Genomic DNA, 22,707 nt, shown 5'->3' with positions numbered 1-22,707 from the left:
TTGGGAATATTGGTTTTAGGTGGAGAGTATTATACTAGAAAGATGTTTGAGGAATTGGAAGGAAGATATTCAATGCCCACGAGGGAGATTGGTGTATGCACGAAAGAAAATTGTAATGGAGCTGTATTAGTATTCAGACCAGGAAGAAGAAAGAGAAGAGATGGAGAAGAGAAAGAGGGATTAGGGTCAAGAGAAACAGCTGAAACTCTCTTAGCAGAGAAGATTAGAGTCTAATCTCTCTAAGAAAGTCGGCCCAACATATATATTAATGAAAAATAAGTGCAAGTACAATAGTGCCCCTGTTTATAATAATTTTAGGACTGGAGCACCCTTATTTTATCCTGGAAGTTACTAGATTACCCTGCCTCCCAAGACTAAACATAAAAAAGTTATCTCAACAAAAATAATTCAATAATTCAAGATCTAAAGACTTTAGGATTAGACAGACATCTGTTGGAAATGCAAGAGCTAGCAGTGATGGGGGTGAAACTTGGAGGAAGATCAATTTTTTGAGAAGAACACAGTTTTGAATTGGAAAGAATTAATGAGGAGACCAGGAATTTGTTGAAGCTCAGGAAGGATAATCTCGTAGTCAAAAGGTTCAAAAATTAGAAAAAGCATCAACCTGTTCTGCACCTTCTGGTGTCAAATGTATCTGCTAGATTAAAAGGAGGGTTGTTTGGGATTGGAACAAATAAAAAGGTGATAAAATACAAGAAGGGATGGAGATCCGAGATCCTTGATAAGGTGAAAATTAAAGTGGCACAGTGGGTGATGACTATGGAGGATTTCCAAGGTTTCTTGATAAACAACATTCCGAGAACTTGGAAGGAAGTGACATTATCGGCTCAAATCAAGGAAAGAGTAAACATGGAATGGAGACCCCGAGCAACCAACTTTGTTAAACTCAACTTTGGTGGGAGTTATATTGGGAATCAGGCTGTGGCAGGAATAGGAGTTTTCCTAGACACAGAAGGAAATGTGTTAGCATTGTTTTCAGGACCATTAGCAGATGGCAATGCATTGACAGCAGAGCTGTGTGGGCTGTTCCATGGCTTGAAATTTGCTAAGCAATTTGGATTCCACAAGGGAGCTGAATGTTGTCTTTAAATGTGTGAGAAGATCAACAATTGGGATGGTGGATATCTTGGCTAGACAAGGGACAACTAGGCACCAAATGTTATTATTATTATTATTATTTTTTTTATTTTTTCAGTTTGAAGATTTAAAAATCCATATACGAGGATAATATCAATATTTAAACCCATTGAACAGCCCTAACTCTCTGTATCTAGCATTTTGGTGATTTTGAAAACCAATATGTTGCAATGTTTTGAACCTTGGATGAATAAGAACTAAAATGGTTACATTGTAGAAAAACCAGACACTGGATGTTGTTGGTTTTCTTGCAGGGAAGGAGTCGATTGGATGTAAGTGGGTGTATGATATCAAGTATATTGCTGATGGTACTATTGAGAAATACAAGGCTAGATTGGTTGCCAACAGGCTATATCCAAATGTATGGTGTTTATTAGACCTTTGCACCCTCGATGAGGGTTTTGTTGACTTAGGAGGTTGCTACATACTCATGGTCCCCATATTAATTTGATGTAAAGAATGCATTCTTGAATGGGGATCTTCAAGGGGAAGTTTACCTCTCTATGTTTAAGATCCCCTCAAAAGTTGCAAGCAGCTTGGAAGAAGAGATACAAAGAGATTTCCTCTGTAAAGGGTGGAAAGATGACAAAAAAATTCATCTTGTTGATTAGGCCAAGATCAGTTCTCCCAAACTGATGGGAGGCCTTGGAATTTACTGGATCAGAAATTCGAACACAGCTCTTCTCAGTAAGTAGCATTGGAGGTTCAATGCTGAAAGAAATAGTTGGTGGAGACTTTTGATTGAAAATAATTATGGTCTCTCTAGGATACTAATCAAGCTTCTTGTACCACCCCCATTGCTGTTTGGAAAGGCATTCAGAAAACTCAAAACTCAATTTCTAGAAAGAATCATATTGGGCAATAGTACTTGGCTGAGATTTTGGCTGGACTCTTTGGTGTGGAGATAGACCATTGGATGAATCCTATCCAACCTCTTCAATGCAGCCACCCACAAAGGGGCAACTATTGCTGAGGTTTTCTCTAATGAAGGAGCTAATGGCTGTTGGTCCCCCAATTTTTAGTAAAAAACCTGTTTACTTGGAAATTGAAAAGTCTAAAAGACTTGCTTCTCCACCTTCAACAATTTCAGCCTGTTAGTTCAGAAGAGGACAGTAGAATCTGGAAATGAGACAAGAAGGGAGTTTTTTATGTGAAGTCCATAGTACAACACCTTAACTTGGACAGAACCACTTTCCCTCACAAGGTTGTTTGGGCAGGGAAAGTACCATCCAAAGTTGCATTCCTAGTTTGGACTGCTGCACATGGCAAATGCCTCACCAAAGACAATGTGCACTTATGCTTGATCTTCCCTAGTTCTGTCCAGAACTTTCTAAACAGCTGAATACTGGAGGTTTTTCTGGTAATGGCTGAACCATCTGGAATATGCTACCTGCAACAATGTTTTGCTCTATTTGGATGGGAAAGAACAGCAGAATTTTTGAAGGAAAATCCTCTCATATTGAAGAAATTATACACAACATATTAGAAAAAATATTCTTGGGCAAAAGCACACATCTCAATAGATACCCTCTTTTTGTAATTATACAACATAAAATTAACTCGGGGATTCTTCACCCCATGTACATCCATCATTTTTACACTATATATATATATATTTAGAGAATTTTTATACCATATATATACTTTACCTTTCCTCAAAAAAAAAAAAAACTTCAAGAGAAAGTTTATATGACTCTCCCACCTGGCATGTATGGTAAAGAAGAAAATGGATAGGTATGTCAGTTGAAGAAGTCTCTCTATGGTCTAAAGCAGTCTTCCAAGGCTTCGTTTGAGAGATTTAGAGGTGCCTTTGTTCAATTTGGTTATACACAAGCACAATTGTATCATATATTGTTTGTTAAGAGGAGGTCTCTTCATACTGCCCTTATTGTGTAGATGATATTGTGGTAACAAGTAGTGATTTATAAGAGATTGGGGGGCTTAAGTAGTTCCTCCATGCTAAATTTGAGATTAAAGACCTTGCTGACTTGAAATACTTCTTGGGCATAAAGTAGAAAGTTCCAATGATGGCTTTTTATATTCCAAGAAAAGTATGTGCTGAATTTGTTGAAGGACAGAAGGAGACAGGAAAACTTTGGGGACAAGCCTATTTCTACACCCATTGATTTCAATCATAAGTTGTCTGCAATTAAGAGAACTATTGCAGGATAAGGGAGTGTTCAGAGGCTGGTTGAGTGGTTGGTAAGCTACTTTACCTGTGCATGACTCGGCTAGACATTTACTATGCTGTTAGTTTGGTTAGCTGGTTTATGTGTTTTCCCCAGGATATTAATTTAGTTGTAGCAAAGAGGGTTCTATGCTACTTGAAAGGTACTCTAGTTAGAGGCACTTTACTTGCTAATCATGGACATATGAGGGTGGAGGCATACACTGACACAGACTGGGCTGGTTGTGTTGAAGGTTGGCAGTCTATTTCTTAGTACTATACTCTTGTTGGTGGTGGTGGAAACTTAGTTTCTTGGCAAAGCAAGAAACAATCTGTGGTGGCAAGGTCACAAGTTAAGGTAGAGTATAGAGCAATGGCTCACTGTGTGTCAAAATTGTTGTGGCTTAAAGGGAATTCAGTGTTGTTTAGGAGAAGCTTATGATGTTGTACACTTGTACTGCAACAACCGAGTAACCATTAATATAGTCCATAATCCTATCTGATTGGAAAAAACATATTGAGGTGGATAGACATTTCATAAGGGAAAAGTTGCATCTTGAGATGCTTGTCTACCATTTATTGCTACAGTGGAGCAATTGGAACTGTTGAGTAATGTTAGGCTGTAGGGTCCTTGTGGACCTCTTACTTATCTTTATTTATTATTGAGTGTTATTGGGATGATTATGTTTTGGGCCTATTGGGCCACTTCTCTTTTCTTTTTATTGCTGCTGCCTATTAGGGCAGATGAGTCATTACACTTGTAATTATACTCAATTTGATAACATGACTATATGAGTGTGGGGACTGCAATACACCTATGGTTCATTCTTCCGGATGCTCATTTCTCTTCTCTCCTCTTCTTCATCCTTCTTCTTTACTGTTCTGAATATCTTCTGTTTGTTTTTAATAACTTTAGTTGATTAGCAAGAATATTACAGGCTTGAATTGTCCTAGCTCTGTGGGGGCTTTAAATAATCAAATAAATTAGAGTAGCCTTTTATTTGATGTTTAAAATATCAAATATGCTAAAGATATAAATGGACACTTTTGCTTGCTTCCAAAAATATAGACATTCTGGTATATTACAGAAGTAATATACTTGAAATTGTAAGGGTCATATTTGTATTGGTGAATTTCTGAAACTAATATCATTCTAGTAGGATAGGGGTCATCGTTTGGTGTAATGGTAAAATCTAGGGCTTGCAAGTGTGAGTATGCAGTTTCAATTCTGAATGCGGCCACTTTGTGCAAAAAAAAAGCCAAAGGTTAGGACTTAGGACTATATCTTTTTTTTTTTTTGATCAATAGGACTTAGGACTATGTCAGTGTGCCCATCCCAACACCCAAATAGTTGGGGCAACATTTAGTAATGGCTTTTTATCTCATTCCGGTAGATGATATTTGTGGATGTTCAGTGCACATTGGAGTGTTATATAGATTAAATATTTTGATATATGTTACCTCAATGTCAACTGTGAGGCTGCAGGTCTTACCCCACCAGTACCTACCAAAAACAGTGGAAAGAAAGAAACATCTTTCCTAGCAAATATTCAACATATCTACTGGTATTCTCAATGAATATTTTCTCATCATGACTGAATGTGATTCCAAAAACATTTGTCCTGCATCATATGCTGAGCCAAAAAATTATTTTTCTTTATTGCATACTCCTGTGTTGATGTTGCCAATGATATATGCATATGTATATGTACATATGTGTATATATAGTAGGAACAATGATGCATTAACGTTCTTTATTTAATACATGTTTGTGCACATGGTATTTGATTAAGTTCATGTGGATGGGTGGAGAGTGTTTTAATACTTGTTAGTCCTAAATATGGAAACATGTGAAACAAATATTGGGTAGGTCTCTTTTCCTACTTACAGGAGATGGCTAAGCATCCCATTTATCTATTTGATTTGTAAGTTGAGGTTTTCTCTTGTATAATAGTGTTTTTCCTTTACCTCCCATATAGCACAAAAGGAACAGATAGAAAAGCTAGAGGAGCAGGAGCGCTTGGAAAAGGAGAAGGAACAGAAGAGAAAAAAAGAAGCTGAGCAGAAAGTTAATGAGGAAAGACAAGCCATTGAAACTTCACATGATGACAAAACTGGTGTTTTAGAAGACCCTCCAGTCGATGAGGTTGGAGAGATAGCCATTGAGTTTTTATGCTTTAGTTTCTTTTTATCCTTTTATGATAATTTTTTGTTCCATCTCTTATCCAACATTTGAAAGATCAAGTCCCCTTACATATCCTTGGGTGTGTAAATTATGGAATTTTGTAATTATTGCTCTTTCATGAGAAAAAAAACACAGATTTATTTTTGTGTTGTTGATGGCATTGATATTTTGGGATTCTATAGTTTGTCTTTAGACATTTTGTGATGCTCTTTTAGACATATATGATCAATCCTCCATGGTTCATGGGCCTGCCATTCCTCAGCCCTTGGTCAAAGTAAATGTGATGTATATGTGCTCTAATTCATGGAATGCAACTTCTCCAAACATATATGTTAAAGAAGGTGCTAACCGGATTGTGAGACCTGGGATCTTATCCTGCCTTCAGTCCCCCTTCCCCGCGGCTGTGTAGCCCATTTGCCTTTTAAACACCCAGGAGTTCAGTTGCCAAAATATTTGAGGGGCTAGGTTATAAATCATTGAAAAGCAACTGGAGAAGTTATTCTCAATAAATAATAAGTCTCAAGAATGAACTCTAGAATGACAAATACTAGTTGAAAATTGTGGTATACTTCCCTTATAGCTGGTGTATAACATGGAGCATGTGTTTAAGCAGTCTTTTACCTGAAATGGAACCAGTAAATGGTGATTGGTGCCACCTCTACAATGAGTCCATGTCATGGATGAAGAAGAAATATGCTGAAGCTTGATTAGAGCGTCAATGTTGGGGATGGCTCTAGGATTGATTTTTGGGAGGATGATTGGAATGGCTTTGTTATCTATGCCAATCTTTGCTCAATGTTGTATAAAGTTTCCATTGAGGTGATCAATGTTTTCAACCCGTTGTTTTTACCCATCACCTAGAGGCCAAGACAGTCCGGTCCAACTTCAAACCTGTTAATACACAAAACACCATTTGACTTGGTCAAAATCTATTCAACCTATTCAACCTCTTAACCAACCCAATCTAAGGTTCATGATTCATACCATCTCTCTTTGCTAACACGTTTTGATTATTGAAAACTAAACATTAACCAGTCAAACCTAAAAATATTAGTTGAAAATTAAAAATTAAAACTTGTCTTATCAACCATTCAACTAGAGAAGTCTTAACCTAAAAAAACTAAGAGGAGAAAGAGAGAGAGAGAGGAGGGAGAAAGAAAGAGGTAAAGAAAAACCTTTGCCTTCTTTTTTTCTCAGCCATTGCCACCACCACCACCACCACTTCATTCTTCTTCTATTAATTAAATATTTACAAAAATCCCTGTCAAGTTGGGTTGTGTATATCACACATACACAGCTTAGTGGAGATCATTCCTAGTCTAGACAAGAAGCTCAACCCATCCTAGCCCATAAATTTCTGGGCTTGGGCCTCGGTTTTGTGTCCAAGCCTAGCCTGAGGCTGGGCCTACTCAGCTGACTCTAACAGGCATGAAAACCCCTGCATCATAATAACTGAATAATTCCATTTGAATGGTGCTTGTTAGTGATTTCCATTCACAACATGTTCATCTGAACAGGAAAAACATGTATTTAATTCTTTTATTTAGTTGCAAGTATTTTTAACTAATTGTTTATATATATGTTTATAAGATGGATCTGATTTTTTTCCCTATGTTGCCATAGCACACAAAAGAAGATAAGGATGAAACTGTGGCCGCATCTAATGCTAGTCATGAGCCAGGAAGTGGAGCATCTCCTCATCAAGGTGTAAAACAGGTACATACATTTTGTCCTCTAGTTTCTTAGTCCTACTATTAAGGTAATAAAAGTGGCTTTGTATCTCTTGCTTGTGCACATTTTCATTCCTGTCTTTGCTATTGGACCTAGCATGCACTTATCTTGTAACAGCAATAATTATCAGAAAATAAACTAGACATTAATGATCAAAGAAGGAGAAGAGGAGAATGGATGAAAGCACACTCCATTTGTGGGAGCCATTCTGAACCCCCACTATCTTTCGTGTTAACTGTTTTAACTGATCAGAGAAATCACAAGAATTCCCCTAGTTTTTTTTTTTGATGAATAATAATAAATTTATTGATTCAGAAACAAATTTAGAGTGAGTTCATACATCATCCCAGCGAAAGGCGCGAGCTGCAGCCCCTCCTTGAAACTTACAAATAAACTAGGAAAGAAAAACAAAAATAACAACTGAGCCCAAAATAATTCTTCCCTATTTACCCCTTGCTTAGCTAACATATCTGACAAAGTATTTGCTGATCTCCCCACCCACTGTACAGTGACCAACATATTCCTTGTCAACCAACTAAATTTCTTCATTTCATTCTTGTATCGCCACATAGCCTCTTCAGAATTTTTCAACCAACCCACCACCACTTTGGAGTCCCCCTCAATTATTAGTTGTTGTACCCCCCAGCTGGTTTGCAAATTGCACCCTTGTACAACAGCTAAGAGTTCTGCCCTGATGGAGTTCCCAAATCCCAAGGGACCTAAGTAAAGCAACAAAATCTCTCCCTTCGCACTTCTCAAAGCACCCCCCATTCCGGATAAACTTGGATTACCCATGCTACTTCCATCAAAGTTCAACTTTAGTGAGCCTTCGGATGGAGGAGACCAGCTTGTAATTGATTTGTCCTTTAGAGATGAACACCTCGCTACTACTGACCAATTTCTCCAGAGGTCATTAAAGGAGAATTGATGAAAGATTTCCAAGGTCTTCAGCCAATGTATTGCCCTATTTAACACGCAGTCTTTCAAATCCTGGCTGCTCCTTTCCTTTTCTTGAAAGATTCTAAGATTTCTTTCTTCCCAAAGAGTCCAAATCAAAGCAGCACGAGCACATCTCCACATAATTCTCCCTATTTTTGTAGGCCAATAAAAGGTAGAATGGTTGAAGAGCATGTGAATTTCTGCTGGTAGACTCCAACTACCCCCAAACAACGAAAGTAGCCAAGCCCAAAGGTCTGCAGAAAAGGGACAAGATATTAATAAATGGTAACAATCCTCACCGTGAGCTCTACAGAGGATACACCAATTAGGAGAAATGCAGAGGAAATGTCTTCTCTTTTGTAGGTTATCTAAAGTGTTAACTTTCCCATGGAATACTTCCCAACAAAATGCCATAATTTTTGGGGGAACTGGCCTACACCAAATTTCTTTTGACGGAAAGGGTTGGTGAGTAGAAAGTTGAGAGGTGGATTTGAAGAAAGAAGCACAAGTGAATGTTTCATTGGGTCTAGGAGTCCAAACCCTCTTATCTGGCTTGGAGGGATCCAAACAAACCTGATTAAGACAACCAAGCAAAGCAGAAAGAGAATCAATTTCAACATCCCTAAGACCTCTACGAAACCCAAAATCCCAAGTAGGATCTAAGGGTGTTCCCAAAGGTGAGACAAATTTTGAGACCACCTCTTTTTTGTACAAAGAAATAGAAAAAAGCGAAGGGAACAAATCCTTTCACGGTGTGTCTCCTACCCAAATATCCTCCCAAAAAAGGACAGAGATGCCAAAACAAACTTCATACCTGATAAAATTGAGGAATTGAGGAAGGGTGTTGTGAATAGCCTTCCAAGGTGCTGCTAGGTTAGCTTGCTTCGATACACCAACATCCCATCCATTCTTTGACCTCCCATGAATGCTTCCCACTACCTCATGCCACAATCTCTCTCTTTCCAAAGGCCATCGCCATAACCATTTCCCTAATAGGGTTTGATTTTTTCTAGTTACCCTCTCAAGTCCCAAACCCCCCTCTTCTTTACTTCTGCACACAATTTCCCAATTAACCAAGTGATCATTTTTTTCTTGTTCCGACTCCCATAAGAAATCTCTCATCAACTTCTCCAGTTTCCTAGCTTCCCTAACTGGTATCCTAAAAACAGACAAATAATAGGTAGGTAAGTTAGCCAAGGTAGCTCTTATTAGGGTAATTCTCCCTCTTAAAGAGATATAATTCCTCTTCCATGAGGCTAATCTCTTCTCAAACTTTTCTATCACTGGGGTCCAAAATCTACTCTCCCTAGGATTTGCCCCTAAAGGAAGCCCTAAATATGACATAGGCCAAACAGAAGTGGAACACTCAAGACACTCCGCAATAGCCTCGACTTCCCCTACCTCCAAATTTATACCCGCTATGCAGCTCTTTTCCAGATTTATTCTCAAGTTAGAGATACTTTCAAAACCATTTATTAGCTTCTTTCGGTTTGCTACCTTTTCGCTAAGACCTCCTTCACAAAAGATCATTAGGTCATCTGCAAACTGAAGGTGGGTGACGGGAACTTGGTGTCTCGCTATTCTCCAACCCCTAATGACATCTTCGCTGTCAGCCTTAGTAATGATCCTACTAATCACATCAGCTACTAAGGTGAAAAGGAAGGGTGAGAGTGGATCCCCTTGCCTGACACCCCTGCAAGCTGGAGAAAAGTCCCTCACCATACCATTTACCAGAATAGAGTAGTGACAAGTACTAATACACCCAAAGATCCAATTACACCACTTGTCCCCAAACCCACAGTTTTGCATAACCTCTAATAGAAACTTCCAGTCCACCAAATCATAGGCCTTTTCAAGATCCAATTTACAAATGAATCCTCTCTTACTAGACCTTTTCATTTCCTCCACACACTCATTCGCAATTAAGATCTAATCTGTTATTTGTCGCCCTTGAATGAAAGCCCCCTGTGTTTCACTAATGATAGAAGGGAGGACTATTTTGATCCTCAATGAGAGCACTTTAGCCAGAATTTTATAGATGCTTGTCACCAAACTAATAGGCCTAAAATCTTTTGGGTGGTTGGCATCAATCTTCTTAGGTATCAGGGCCAAAAAGGTGGCATTAATTCCAAGGCTTATAGTGTGATTGTCTGCAAATTCCTTAAAGACTTCAACTAAATCCTCTTTCACCACCTCCCAATAGTCTTGATAAAAGCCCATCGTAAAGCCATCTGGACCCGGAGCCTTGGATCTATCCATTAGAAAAACAACTTTCTTAATCTCTTCTTCCTTGAAATCCCTTTCCAACCACCTTGCCACTCCATCCTCAATTCTTGGCCAATCCACCCTTTCCAAGACTGCTCTCTCACTCAAAGGTCTTCTATAAATCGATTTGAAGTGGTCCACAAATTTTCTGGCTATGTCATCCTGGTTGGTAATTAACTCCTCTCCTATCTCTAGCTTGGTCACAAGATTCTTTCTTCGTCTCCCATTTGCCAAATCATGGAAGAATCTAGTGTTCCCATCGCCTTCCTTAATCCACTTGTGTCTAGATTTTTGTCTCCAACTGACTTCTTCCCTCAATAACACATCTTCCAAATCCTTTTTCAATTGTCTCCTTAACACTCTGTCCTCCTCGGTCAGCCCCTTTTGAGATTCCTTTACATCCAAGTTCTCTATGCGAGACATTAGACACAGTTTTTGCTCCTCAATTCTACCAAACTGATCTCTATTCCACTCTTTTATTTTGGCTCTCAGCCTTTTTAATTTCTTATGGAATTTGATCCCCTTCCATCTTACCCCCCTCTCCTCCTCGCCCCACCATTCCTTCACTTTTTTCACAAAATCTGGATGGGTGAGCCACATATTTTCGAATCTAAAAGGTTTGGGTCCTATAGAAAAAGACTTAATACCTATTTGGATAGGACAGTGATCGGAGGTGACCCTGGGTAACGCTCTAGCAACCAAGTTTTCCAAACTATTCTCCCAGGCAAGGTTAAATAAGAATCTGTCCAGCTTCGAACACAAAGGGGTTTCTTGAAGGTTGGACCAAGTGTAACTAGCTTGCACCAGAGGTATTTCCTTCAATTCTCATTCTTCAATAAAACCATTAAATTTCCTCATGCTTGTTGAAATTACCTGTTGGGGATTATTGGTTTCATAAGAGAATCTAATGACATTAAAATCCCCGCCCAGACACCAAGGACCATCCCATAGCCCCTTGATTGCATATAGTTCCTCCCACATCTCATTCCTCTCTCTATAGGAATTAGGGCCATAAACATTGGTTAAGACCCATACACACCCATTCTCTACATTCTTACACTTAATGGAAACTAAGAATCTGCCTATCAATTCTTCCACTACTTCCACCACATCCTCCCTCCACAGTGTTACAATCCCCCCCAAGGCTCCCCAAGAAGGAGACAAGCTCCAACCTAAACCTCTAGATCTCCAAAAACTCCTCACCCATCTCCCATCTAATTTCATCAATTTGGATTCTTGTAACAACACAATATCGGGTTTTTCCCTCCGGAGTAGGTCTTTGATCATCCTTCTCTTTCTTGCACTCCCTAACCCTCTTACATTCCAGCTAATAATTTTCATCGAGACAACATAGCAAAAAACCCATGAAAAGGCCATAGTCTCCTCATTTTAGGCCCTTCCTCCTATCCCCTCTACCACTGAATTCTAAATCCCCTTCAATGTCTGAAATTAGCCTTTCCACTTCAGATCTTTTTTTCTTATTTGTTCCTTTTCCCCCCCCCTTCCTAATATAACAACCATCCTTTTTCTTTTCTCCATCCTTTCCAGCCAATGTTTGAGGAAGAATTTGACCCTGCTCACACTTATTTTGGCTACAACATCTTTCTAAGAGTCCTTCCTTTTTTTTTTCCCTCCATCATTGTACAAATCATCTCCCAAATTCTGTCCGCCTCCTCCTTACTACTTCCTTCCAACACCCTCTCTCCTTCCACTATCACCCTCTCTCTTGCATCAGAACCTCCTGGATGGGAAGCTGGGATATCTGTTACAGGCATAGCAAACAAGTCAGTACCTATAAAAGAATTGACACCCATACCTGGTAGGATGGGGGTAGGACTAGAAACACTGGAATTGAAGTGTTGACAGGCGGCAAATGGTTTTAAGGCCTTTCCCTTTTTTGGACAAGGTTGAGAAGTAGACATAGTGAAAGAATCACTTCCTGACGACCTACCCACTTGGAAAACCTTTCTCTGTGTTTCCAACACTGGAATACCCACATCCATCCTCATGGCCGATTCTTGTCCCTCTCCACCACCATCCTGTAATTCATTAGACTCAGTGTCATCTCCCTCGACGAAGGGAGGAGGAGTTTTCACAACTTTAGAACCATTTTCTTCACTATTTCTAGTCTTCCCGCCACCTACCTCTTCAGTCTCTTCCTCTAAAAACAATAGCCCTGTATGCAAACTTTCTATTTCAAGTAACTCATTATTGCTTTTCGGAGACAGACTTCCCAAACTTAACGTTTCGTCTCTATCAGAATCGTCACTGCTATTTTGTTCACACAACCAATCTTCAGACCCTGTTCTGTTCAAATCACTAGGCTTCATGTATCTCGGGTTGCGCCTATCTGGTGAAAGACAGTTCGCCAGGTTGGATGGAACCCACTGTAGAGAGCCTCGAGACTAAGAGTCTTGAGATTTTGTGCCTGATCTGTTCGATCGAAAGGAGGGAGTCGAGGTAGAAGAACTCGGGTTGCGCCTATCTGGTGAAAGATGGTTCGCCAGGTTGGATGGAACCCACTGTAGAGAGCCTCGAGACTAAGAGTCTTGAGATTTTGCGCCTGATCTGTTCGATCGAAAGGAGGGAGTCGGGGTAGAAGAAGATAGACGCTTAGTCTCGTCTATCAGCTTATCCCTCCTCCCAGTCACGTGCTTACTTAAAGTGTCCCTTGACCCAACTGTCTTGTAATGGGCCTTGGGCTCAAGATTATAGGAACCCAACTTTAAGATCTTTACTTGAGTTGCCTTCTCCGGCCCACCACAAAAGGGATCCACTCGATTGGGCCCATTTTCTAATTATTTTTGTTCCACGTGACCTCTTAAAAAGTCATGCCCCCCTGTTTTATTGGTCGAGCCAGCAACCTTCCCTGTCTGAGGTTTTGTTCAGCCCTCTCCCTTTCGCCAATGGTAAGTTTTTGTCTGTTTCCCCTGACACCACCTGCGCAAAGGATCTGCCATTTGTCATATCCTTATCTTGCTTTCTCCAGGTTTGACCTTCCAACTGCCCCAAAACTTTTTGGCTTCCCAGAACTTGTTGGCCCTTTTTAGTGAAACATTCATTCCCATTTGAATTACCCAATCTCACAGGTCCACGTAGTGCTTTTTCTTCCTCCTTCTCCCCTCCTACCATATGAGCCTCCTTCCACAGCCCTGCTTCAATGGAGGAAGCTAACCACACAGGGACAAAGCTCCCCTCTGTTCGTACCTCTATTTTTCGTGGAATGTCTTCTGGCTTCACACCACTTAACAGGATTGCTACTGAGTAAAGATCACCCCAGAAAGCTCCTTTCAAGATTCCTCCACACAATACAGCTATAGACTCTGTTATTTCTTGTTTCCATAGATGAAATGGCAAGCCTATTACACACACCACCACACCATCTTTGACAAAAAAAATCCTTGGAGTTGGATGTTGGATTCCATTTAAAGACTGTGAATGATCCGAAATCAGCCTGAACATTGATAGCTGATATTTCCAAATCATTCTCTAATGGATCTAGGATGGTTTTACAGCCATCAAAGGGGGTTACTATGAAGACACTCTTCAGCTTCAACCTGGTTGCCAGTAAATCAGCTACCCTCCTCCAATCATTAACCTTTTCCTTGGCTTGTATCACAAACTTACTATCCCACTCCTCTCTCTCTAGACCTCCCACCATTCTGCATTGGCTTTTTGTTTTTGCCATGACCATTGGCCCTTGTTCTACCCTGCTGTTGCTGAGATATGCCTTCTCCTCCCTTATGGAGGCTTTTTTATCATTTGCTACTCTTTGGACTAAGAACTCTTTGAGCAACCAGTCAACTTCCCCCCAACCTTGGTTCTGTTTTCCTGCTGGTAGACACACCAGTTGCCTTTGTCCCTTACCAAAAAATTCAGCCAAAGCTATGAAGAAACCTTTTCTATTCCTCTTACATTCAACAACATATCTTCTCCCTTCTAATGTACTAAAATCCTGCCAGTTTATCTGCTTACCTTTTGAACAGGCTCCAGCTATGAACTCTCTTAGCCACTCGATCACTTCTAATCCTTCCAGCAATACTGTACCCTTTTTCGCTTCCCTTACCTTCAGGCTTACCTTCCCCTTGATTCTCATCTCTTCGAACATGAGATTTTTTGCTTCTATCTTCAAGGATCTTCTCCACTGACCTGCCTGCACGAACTCCATTGTTGCTTCTTCCCCGTATCTTTACCTTTTTTCTTCCCCTAACTACATGGGAAGGTTGACATTACTGCTGTTTATCTTGCTTGTACATTTTTAAAGAAAACTCTAGACCTGCATTGAGGCCTGTAAGTCTAAGTGGCAGCAATATAGAAAACTCTAAGTCTAAACTGTTATGTGAGGCCAATAGCCCAATAACAGAGTAATAAAGAAAGTGTAACAGAAACATAAAGTAATAAAGAAAAACAACAATAGACCTGCATTGAGGCCTGTAGTTCGGGCATGTTCACTTGTAAGTTAGCCTGACAGGCTATTTGTTCTGTCTCCACCAGAATCCCATGGCATAGACATATTCGGGACAATAGGCTCCCTCTGAACTCTGAAGATATCAGTATTTAGTTGGAAGTTGATGCAAGGCAACATTCTCACTGATCTTGCGTACAAAGACTGGGCATTCCCCTCATTTCAGCATGTATTTGCTTCTGGAATAGAGTAATTGGACCAACAGACCACCATCTCATTGATAGTATGCTGGCTTTAAGGCATGGGATTTCTTTAGTAAAACGATGGATATTCTCCTAGTACAGTTTCATCCAATATGTGCTAGGCTGTTGGGCTGGTTCTCAAGAGGTGCAACTCTTCATAATCAAATGGGTCAAGCCATATGCTGTTTACCCCTCATTGTGTGAGAAGTATGGAAAGAACGGTGTAGATGGAAAATGGAAGGTACTTTAATACCTTTTGAATCCATTATCTTTACAAGAGCTCAAGTGGCAACCACCCGTCAAGGACTGCTCCATTAGAGAGGTTCTGGCACTGCAAGCTCTTATTAATATTGTTGAAGTGAGCTGAATAAGGGTAGTTTAGTCATCTTATCTTTGTTAAGTTGTTTGCTTATGTGGCAGTCTTATTAGAGACACTCTGCCCCACACTTAAGTAAGGGCAGTTTAGTCTTTGTAAATGTGATTAGAGACTAATAACTACTAAGGGGTCGACTGATAGGGTTTACCTATCAGATTCGACAGTCCCTTCTTTTCTTTATTCTTCTTCTCTTCTTCTCCCTCTTCTTCTTCCTCCTCTTGCTTGGTTCGGGTTACTGTAGCAGCAGTCCAAACATGGTATCAGAGCCATGTTCCTGACCTACTTCAGTTCGTGAAACATCTCAGCAGGGTTCGTGTCCTCTCTTCCTTCGTTTCTGGGCTGTCAATGGAGAGAACTGGTTCGTCCTAGGTCTGAAACACCTCAGCTCGTCTCTCTCTGCTGCGCATAACCTTCTTCATTAAGAAAAGCAGCTTCAGCAGTGAATGGTTGGTTGAGACTCTCAAAGGAAGGTCGGTTATCTCTTCTCCTTGTGTTGCTGGTGTTTCTGGGTAGAAAGCCTTCAAGAACCTGCTAGTACTGATCAGAACCTAGAGAACTAGGTTCACTGTTGCCCTAGTTCTTGGAGAGAACCCCAAGAACGGGCTGTGTGTACAGTAGCCGAATGGTGTAGGGGCTGCTGTAAGTTGCTGAGTGGTGTAAGGGCTGCTGTAAGTGGCCGAGTGGTGTAAAGTGTAATGCAGTGACCTAGCCGAGTTCTTTGTGGTCGTGTAGTGCCCTCTTAAAAGTGTTAAACAGGTCTGTACTGGGTGTAACAGATATGACTATGTGGTGGTGCTTGTGATGCACAATCTTTATTGAGTGGCTATAAGAGGGCTTGCATGTGATTAGTAAGTGTTAAATTGATGTTTATGTGGTTCGTGGTGTTGTGAAATCAATAGTAGTGTGAACAAGAACAAGGCGTGTGTACCCATTGTTGTGTTTAGGGGCTGGTATAGGAGCTGGAACATCAAACTTCTAATAACAACACTCAATTTGTAGCTGAGAATTCAGGTTAGAGGAAACGGTGAAAGAGTACCATGGCAGCAATGGGAGATGGGTGTAATGATCAGAAACCTAGTGTGGTGGTTCCCTCTGACTACCTAGGTGTACAGATGACCTCAATTAAACTGAATGGGGAGAACTATGTTCCATGGGCCAAATCAGTGGAAGTTTTCCTCAAGGCAAAGAGGAAAGTGAAGCATGTAAAAGATGATAAACCACCGGCTGACTCTCCAGGGTTTGATGATTGGGAATAAGAGGATGCTCAAATCATGACTTGGCTATGAATAGTATGGAACCCAAAATTAGTGCCAACTTCATGTTCCTAGATATGATTAAGGATATATGGGAACATGCTAAGAAGCTGTATTCTAGACAAGATAATACAACAAGGGTATATCAACTTTATCAGGAATACTTTGATTTGCAACAAGGAAACAAAACACTAGAAGAGTACTATGCCTGCATGAAGAATGTAAGGAATGAACTCAATGTCTATCATCCCTTCACTCCAGATGTTAAAGTTCAGCAACAACAGAGAGAACAACTAGATGTTACAAGATTCTTAGTGGGGTTGAAATTGGAGTATGAACCAGTTAGAGCCCAAATATTAGGGAGCTCTACCCTTCCTACACTTGAGGAAGTATTCTCACGGCTTTGTAGGATTTCTTTGGGACAGACAGAGAATCTCACACAGTCTAATAGATCAACACTTGTGACAACTAGAGGAAGTGGACGTGGTACAAGAGGGGGAGGACATGCCTCCCGAGGAGGCCGTGGCAGTTCCATGTTTGGCCAGGGTGGTGGTCGTGACTCAGGGGGAGGCCGTGGTAGAGGGAAGAGTAACTCTGCAAGGAAGTGTACTCATTGTGGCAGGGAAGGACACACGGTGAATTTTTGTTATGATCTACATGGCCCTCCCTCTAAATGGGCTAATCATGCTGTAGTTGGTGAGGTTGATATCAGTGACAGTAAACAGGCATACCTAACTCCTCCCACATCTACATCTACTTCTGGGAGGGAGATGGTGAGTGTATCGTGTGATGAGTATGAACGGTTCTTTCAAAACACTTCACAGCATACCACTGCCACTCTTGCCCACTCAGGTAATGCTTGCATGTCATCTAAAACCTCTCCCTAGATTATTGACTCTGGAGCCTCTGATCACATGACCGGGACTCCAGGTGTGTTCTCCTCTCTTTCTGAAACTTCCACATCACAAACTGTTACACTTGCCAATGGGTCTTCATCTCCCATCTGTGGTGTTGGTAATGTTGACATGGCTTCTCTTTCTTTATCATCTGTTTTATATGTACCTAAGTTTCCATTCAATCTTATGTCTGTTAGTAAAATAACCAAGGCTCTTAACTGTTCTGTTACCTTTTTTCCTTCCACTTGTGTTTTTCAGGATCTCACGATGGGGAAGAAGATTGGTGGGGGGCATGAAGCTGGTGGATTGTACTATCTTGACGGTGGTGGATCTTCAATTGCTCTTTAGACTTCACTTACTCCTCTACAGTGGCATTGCTGACTGGGACATCCTTCTCTCAAGTCTCTAAAGATATTAGTTCCGTCTTTGAGTCATTTGTCAGTTTTGCAATGTGAGTCATGTCAGTTTGGGAAACATCGTCGTGTTTTTTTTCAGTCCTAGAGTTGAGAGTCGTATGTTGAGTCATTTTTCTTTGGTTCATTCAGATGTTTGGGGCCCAATCAAAATAGAGTCTTATAATGGGTACAAGTATTTTGTCTCTTTTATTGACGATTGTTCAAGAATGACATGGATTTACTTAATGAAAGAAATGAGTGAATTATTTTCCATTTTTCAAAAATTCCATGCTGAAATAAGTACACAATTTGGTGTTCCAATCAAAGTTCTCCGTTCAGATAATGGTCGTGAATACTTTCTTACTTCATTTCAACAGTATTTAGAACAACATGGCATTATTCATCAAACCTCATGTGCATTCACTCCTCAACAAAATGGGGTGGCTGAACGAAAGAACCGTCAGCTCCTTGAAACTGCTCAGTCTGTTCTTCATCATATGAATGTTCCTAAACGGTTTTGGAGTGATGCTGTACTCACTGCATGTTTCCTCATTAATCGGATGCCCTCTTTCATTCTTCATGGTTGGTCCCCCTTCTCTATCTTGTTACCCACTTTATCTCCATTTCCATTAACTTCTCGTGTCTTTGGTTGTGTGTGCTTTGTCCACAATTTGAGTCCTGGAATAGACAAGCTAGATGCACGCTCCATTAAATGTGTCTTTCTTGGCTACTCTCGGACTCAAAAATGATACAAGTGTTATAATCCCATTATTCGAAAGTGCTATGTCTGCCCTGATGTCACTTTTTTTGAGTTTGTCCCCTTCTTCTCAAGACCTGAAGCACCTTCGTCTCCACCCTTACTTCCTCTTCCTCTTCCTGTCAGTGACCCAGTTCCAGATGCTGCTGTTGGAGTAGACTCATCACCTCATCCAGTGCAGATCACCACTGAACGACCACTGATTCGGCAAGTGTATACACGTCGAACGACACCGGCTCCTCCAGCTTCTACCTCATCTGCGGATCCTGTCATGGCTCTTGTTGCTGAACCCTTAGACCTTGACCTACCCATTGCCTTACGGAAAGGTAAACGCAGTTCTACCCTCTATCCCATTTCCAAGATTGTTTCTATATCTCGTCTTTTCACCTCACATTGTCACTTTGTTTCACTTTTGTCATCTATTTCCATACCTAACAATGTCCAAGAAGCTCTTAGTTCACCTGGGTGGCGGCAGGCAATGGAGGAGGAACTTTCTGCTCTTCAACATACTCAAACGTGGGAACTCTCTTCTCTCCCACCTGGTAAGCACGCTGTGGGATGTAAATGGGTGTATACTGTGAAATACTTGCCAGATGGTAGCGTGGAGCGTCTGAAGGCCAGACTTGTTGCTAAAGGTTACTCACAGTTGTATGGAGTGGACTACATGGAGACATTCTCTCTGGTGGCTAAGATTGGCTCTGTTCGAGTGCTAATTTCCCTGGCAGTTATGTATGATTGGCCTCTGTTTTAGCTTGACATAAAAAATGCCTTCCTTCATGGTGACCTTGTGGAGGAGGTATATATGGAGCAACCACCTGGGTTTGTTGCTCAGGGGGAGGATGGTAAGGTGTGCAGACTGAAGAAGGCAATTTATGGGTTGAAACAATCGCCGCGTGCTTGGTTCGGGAAGTTTAGTGAGGTGGTGAAGAGTTTTGGAATGAAGCAATGCCAGGTTGATCACTCAGTGTTCAACTATGACTCAGAAGCTGGGAAGATTTTATTAGTGGTCTATGTGGATGATATTGTCATTACTGGCAGTGACAAATTGGGGATTGGCAAACTAAAGGTATTTCTGCAAAATCATTTTCAAACAAAAGACCTTGGAACATTGAAGAATTTCTTGGGAATAGAAGTTGCTAGGTCAAAACAAGGTGTAAATCTGTGCCAAAGAAAATGTGTTCTTGATCTACTGGAAGAAACATGACTGTTAGGTGCAAAACAGGCTGAGACCCCTATGGAACCAAATGTTAAGTTGAGCAGTGATACAAGAGAAGTATTTGAAGATCCTGGAAGGTATAGACGACTAGTGGGGATGCTGAACTATCTGACTATCACGAGACCCGACATCTCCTTTGCAGTCAGTGTGGTGAGCCAATTCATGCAGAACCCTCGTATACCTCATTGGGATGCAGTTCTTAGAATTGTAAGATATCTGAAGGGAGCTCCAGGCCGTGGACTATTGTATAAACCAGGAGGAAAACTTGAAGTAGTTGGGTATACAGATGCAGATTGGGCAGGCTCAATGAATGACAGAAGATCTACTACAGGCTATTGCACATTTCTTGGAGGAAATCTCGTGACGTGGAAGAGTAAAAAGCAGACGGTTGTGGCCAGAAGCAGTGCTGAAGCCGAGTATAGGGCCATGGCACACACTACCTGTGAATTAGTGTGGTTGAGGAATCTCCTACAAAAAATTGGGTTCCACATGGATAAACCTATGAGATTGTACTGTGACAATCAAGCTGCACTCCATATTTCATCCAACCCTATTTTTCATGAGAAAACAAAGCACATAAAGGTTGATTACCACTTTGTGAGGGAGAAGGTTCTTGCTGGAGAGATGAGCATAGAACATGTGGGCACGAATGATTAGTGGGCAGATTTGTTTACAAAAGCTCTAAGCTCAAGGAAAGTGAACTATCTATGTAACAAACTGGGATTATATGACATATATTCTCCATCTTGAGGGGGAGTGTTAAAGTGAGCCGAATAAGGGTTGTTTAGTCATCTTATCTTTGTTAAGTTGTTTGCTTATGTGGCAGTCTTATTAGAGACACTCTGCCCCACACTTAAGTAAGGGCAGTTTAGTCTTTGTAAATGTGATTAGAGACTAATAACTATTAAGGGGTCGACTGATAGGGTTTACCTATCAGATTCGACAGTCCCTTCTTTTCTTTCTTCTTCTTCTCTTCTTCTCCCTCTTCTTCTTCCTCCTCTTGCTTGGTTCGGGTTACTGTAGCAGCAGTCCAAACAAATATAATGGGTGTGGTTCCTACAAGGGTTCATCTAGTGTTATGGAGACCTCCTCATGGTACTATCAAAATCAATATTGATGGTGCTGCTCGCTATGGCCAAGGTGCTAGTGCAGGAGATGGGGTAGTCAGGGATAGCACAGGTTCCTTTGTTTAGGCCTTTTCTAAATCCTATAGCGCATGTACCAATATTGAGACAGAAACTAGAGCAATGTATGATGGTATAAGCTTAGCTTACTCTTTTGGATTCACAAGCCTTTGGGTAGAAGGTGATTCACTAGTTATGGTAAATATCCTCAATGGTGCTTATGGTTCTCCTTGGACAGTTCTTAGATGGATCAACAAGATCAAGGCTGATCTTGTGGATTGCCACATTGAGTTTCATCATATCCTCAGAGAGGGTAGCTCAGTCACAGATTCTCTCGCCAACTTCATGTATGGCAATGCTGGAAACCATCTCTTTAGCACAGCCTCTCAGCTTCCTCAAACAACTCGTTTGAGATGGTTTGATTATTCTCTGTTGTATTTATGTAATTATGTTATGGAGGGAAGATTCAAAATACATGAATCTTTCTCTCCCTCTCTTTTGGAAAAGCTTTGTCTTAATTGTTTTGTATTTTCTCTTGTCATAGCCTCTTGAAGCATGTGAAAACACCTTCTCCCGCATTGCTTAGTAAAAGAGGTGGAATTCAGCTTATAAGATAACTTGCTATCCCTATGTGTAGGAATCCATTGTAGGAGAATACACTATAAATTGCGTTCACATGCTTGTGGAGAGTTAGGGGTGCTTTTCACACATGCGTGTCAAGCTGAGCCAAGCCAGGGCTGGGTCGGGTGTGTGTGTATACGCGCGCCACACCATATTCTTTTTAAATGATTGTGTTTTAACCGTTTTTGTTTAAAATCTGTTTAACTGTTTCTATTTAAATGGGTTTTTTGTCTGAACGTTATGTCATCTTCTTCCTTATGTCTCTTCGAACAGGTGGCTTGCACACTGTTCAGGAGAGACACATCTCTCTGTGAGGACACTTCTGTGTCTATTCGGGTGGCTGAAAACTCTCTATAAATAGAGTGTTGGTCAAGTCCGTAGCACAGGCTACTACTATTGTAATTCTGTTGGTCTCTGTCAATCTATTTTGAGCATTTTCCAATAGTGATTCGCAGAGGACTGGTAAGCAAATGCACACTTACCAGAAGCCTGTGGGTTGTTTCATCTTGGAAACCAATTTGCAAAGACCCGATTGCACTGTAGGGGGCAAATGCGGTTTTAAGGGGAGTGACCGAGTGGCATGACTCAGCTTGTTCCATATTCTCTACAAAGTTCAGCTTACCATTTCACAGTTCACATCGACTTCAGAAGCGATTCCACACCACTATTACACTTCAGATTATCATTTCACAACTTTAGAAGCGATTTTGCACCATTGTCACACTTCAATTTGTGATTTCGCACATCAGATCTCAGGAATTGCATTCACACCATTCTCCCTTAGTCCCTTTCACTACCATATTTACAACATTCTCTCTTTCTTCCCCACATTAGAACAAGCTGTTGATTCTTTGGGAGTATTCAGACCCTATGTATGAGCTGAATTTCCCCTTGTATAGTTTTTTAGAGGGGTAAGGTATTTTAAGTCCTCCCTCATAGGGATTTTTTTCTACATATTAATAAAATTCATGGTTAAA

At 40.7% G+C, this 22,707-nt stretch overlaps 1 protein-coding gene across 4 annotated transcripts in view; it reads left to right on the top strand.

Moving 5' to 3' along the window:
* LOC104592254 (glucosidase 2 subunit beta-like) overlaps positions 1-22,707 on the top strand; it is a 54,386-nt gene that overhangs the window by 4,491 nt on the left and 27,188 nt on the right. For all 4 annotated transcript variants that reach the window (XR_002022465.2, XR_016083978.1, XR_734398.3 and 1 more), the window contains exons 5-6: positions 5,305-5,471; positions 7,134-7,226. Coding sequence is in view for 1 of the 4 variants with exons in the window: in XM_010251515.3 (XP_010249817.1) it covers positions 5,305-5,471; positions 7,134-7,226 (260 nt within the window). In the remaining 3 variants the exon portion in view is untranslated. The remainder of the gene's footprint in view (positions 1-5,304; positions 5,472-7,133; positions 7,227-22,707) is intronic.

This window comes from Nelumbo nucifera, chromosome 3, assembly GCF_055504915.1.
Source record: "Nelumbo nucifera cultivar China Antique chromosome 3, China Antique-T2T, whole genome shotgun sequence".
Taxonomy (NCBI): domain Eukaryota; kingdom Viridiplantae; phylum Streptophyta; class Magnoliopsida; order Proteales; family Nelumbonaceae; genus Nelumbo; species Nelumbo nucifera.
Note: the sequence above shows the minus strand (reverse complement) of the source record. Positions and strands in the feature narration are given on the sequence as shown.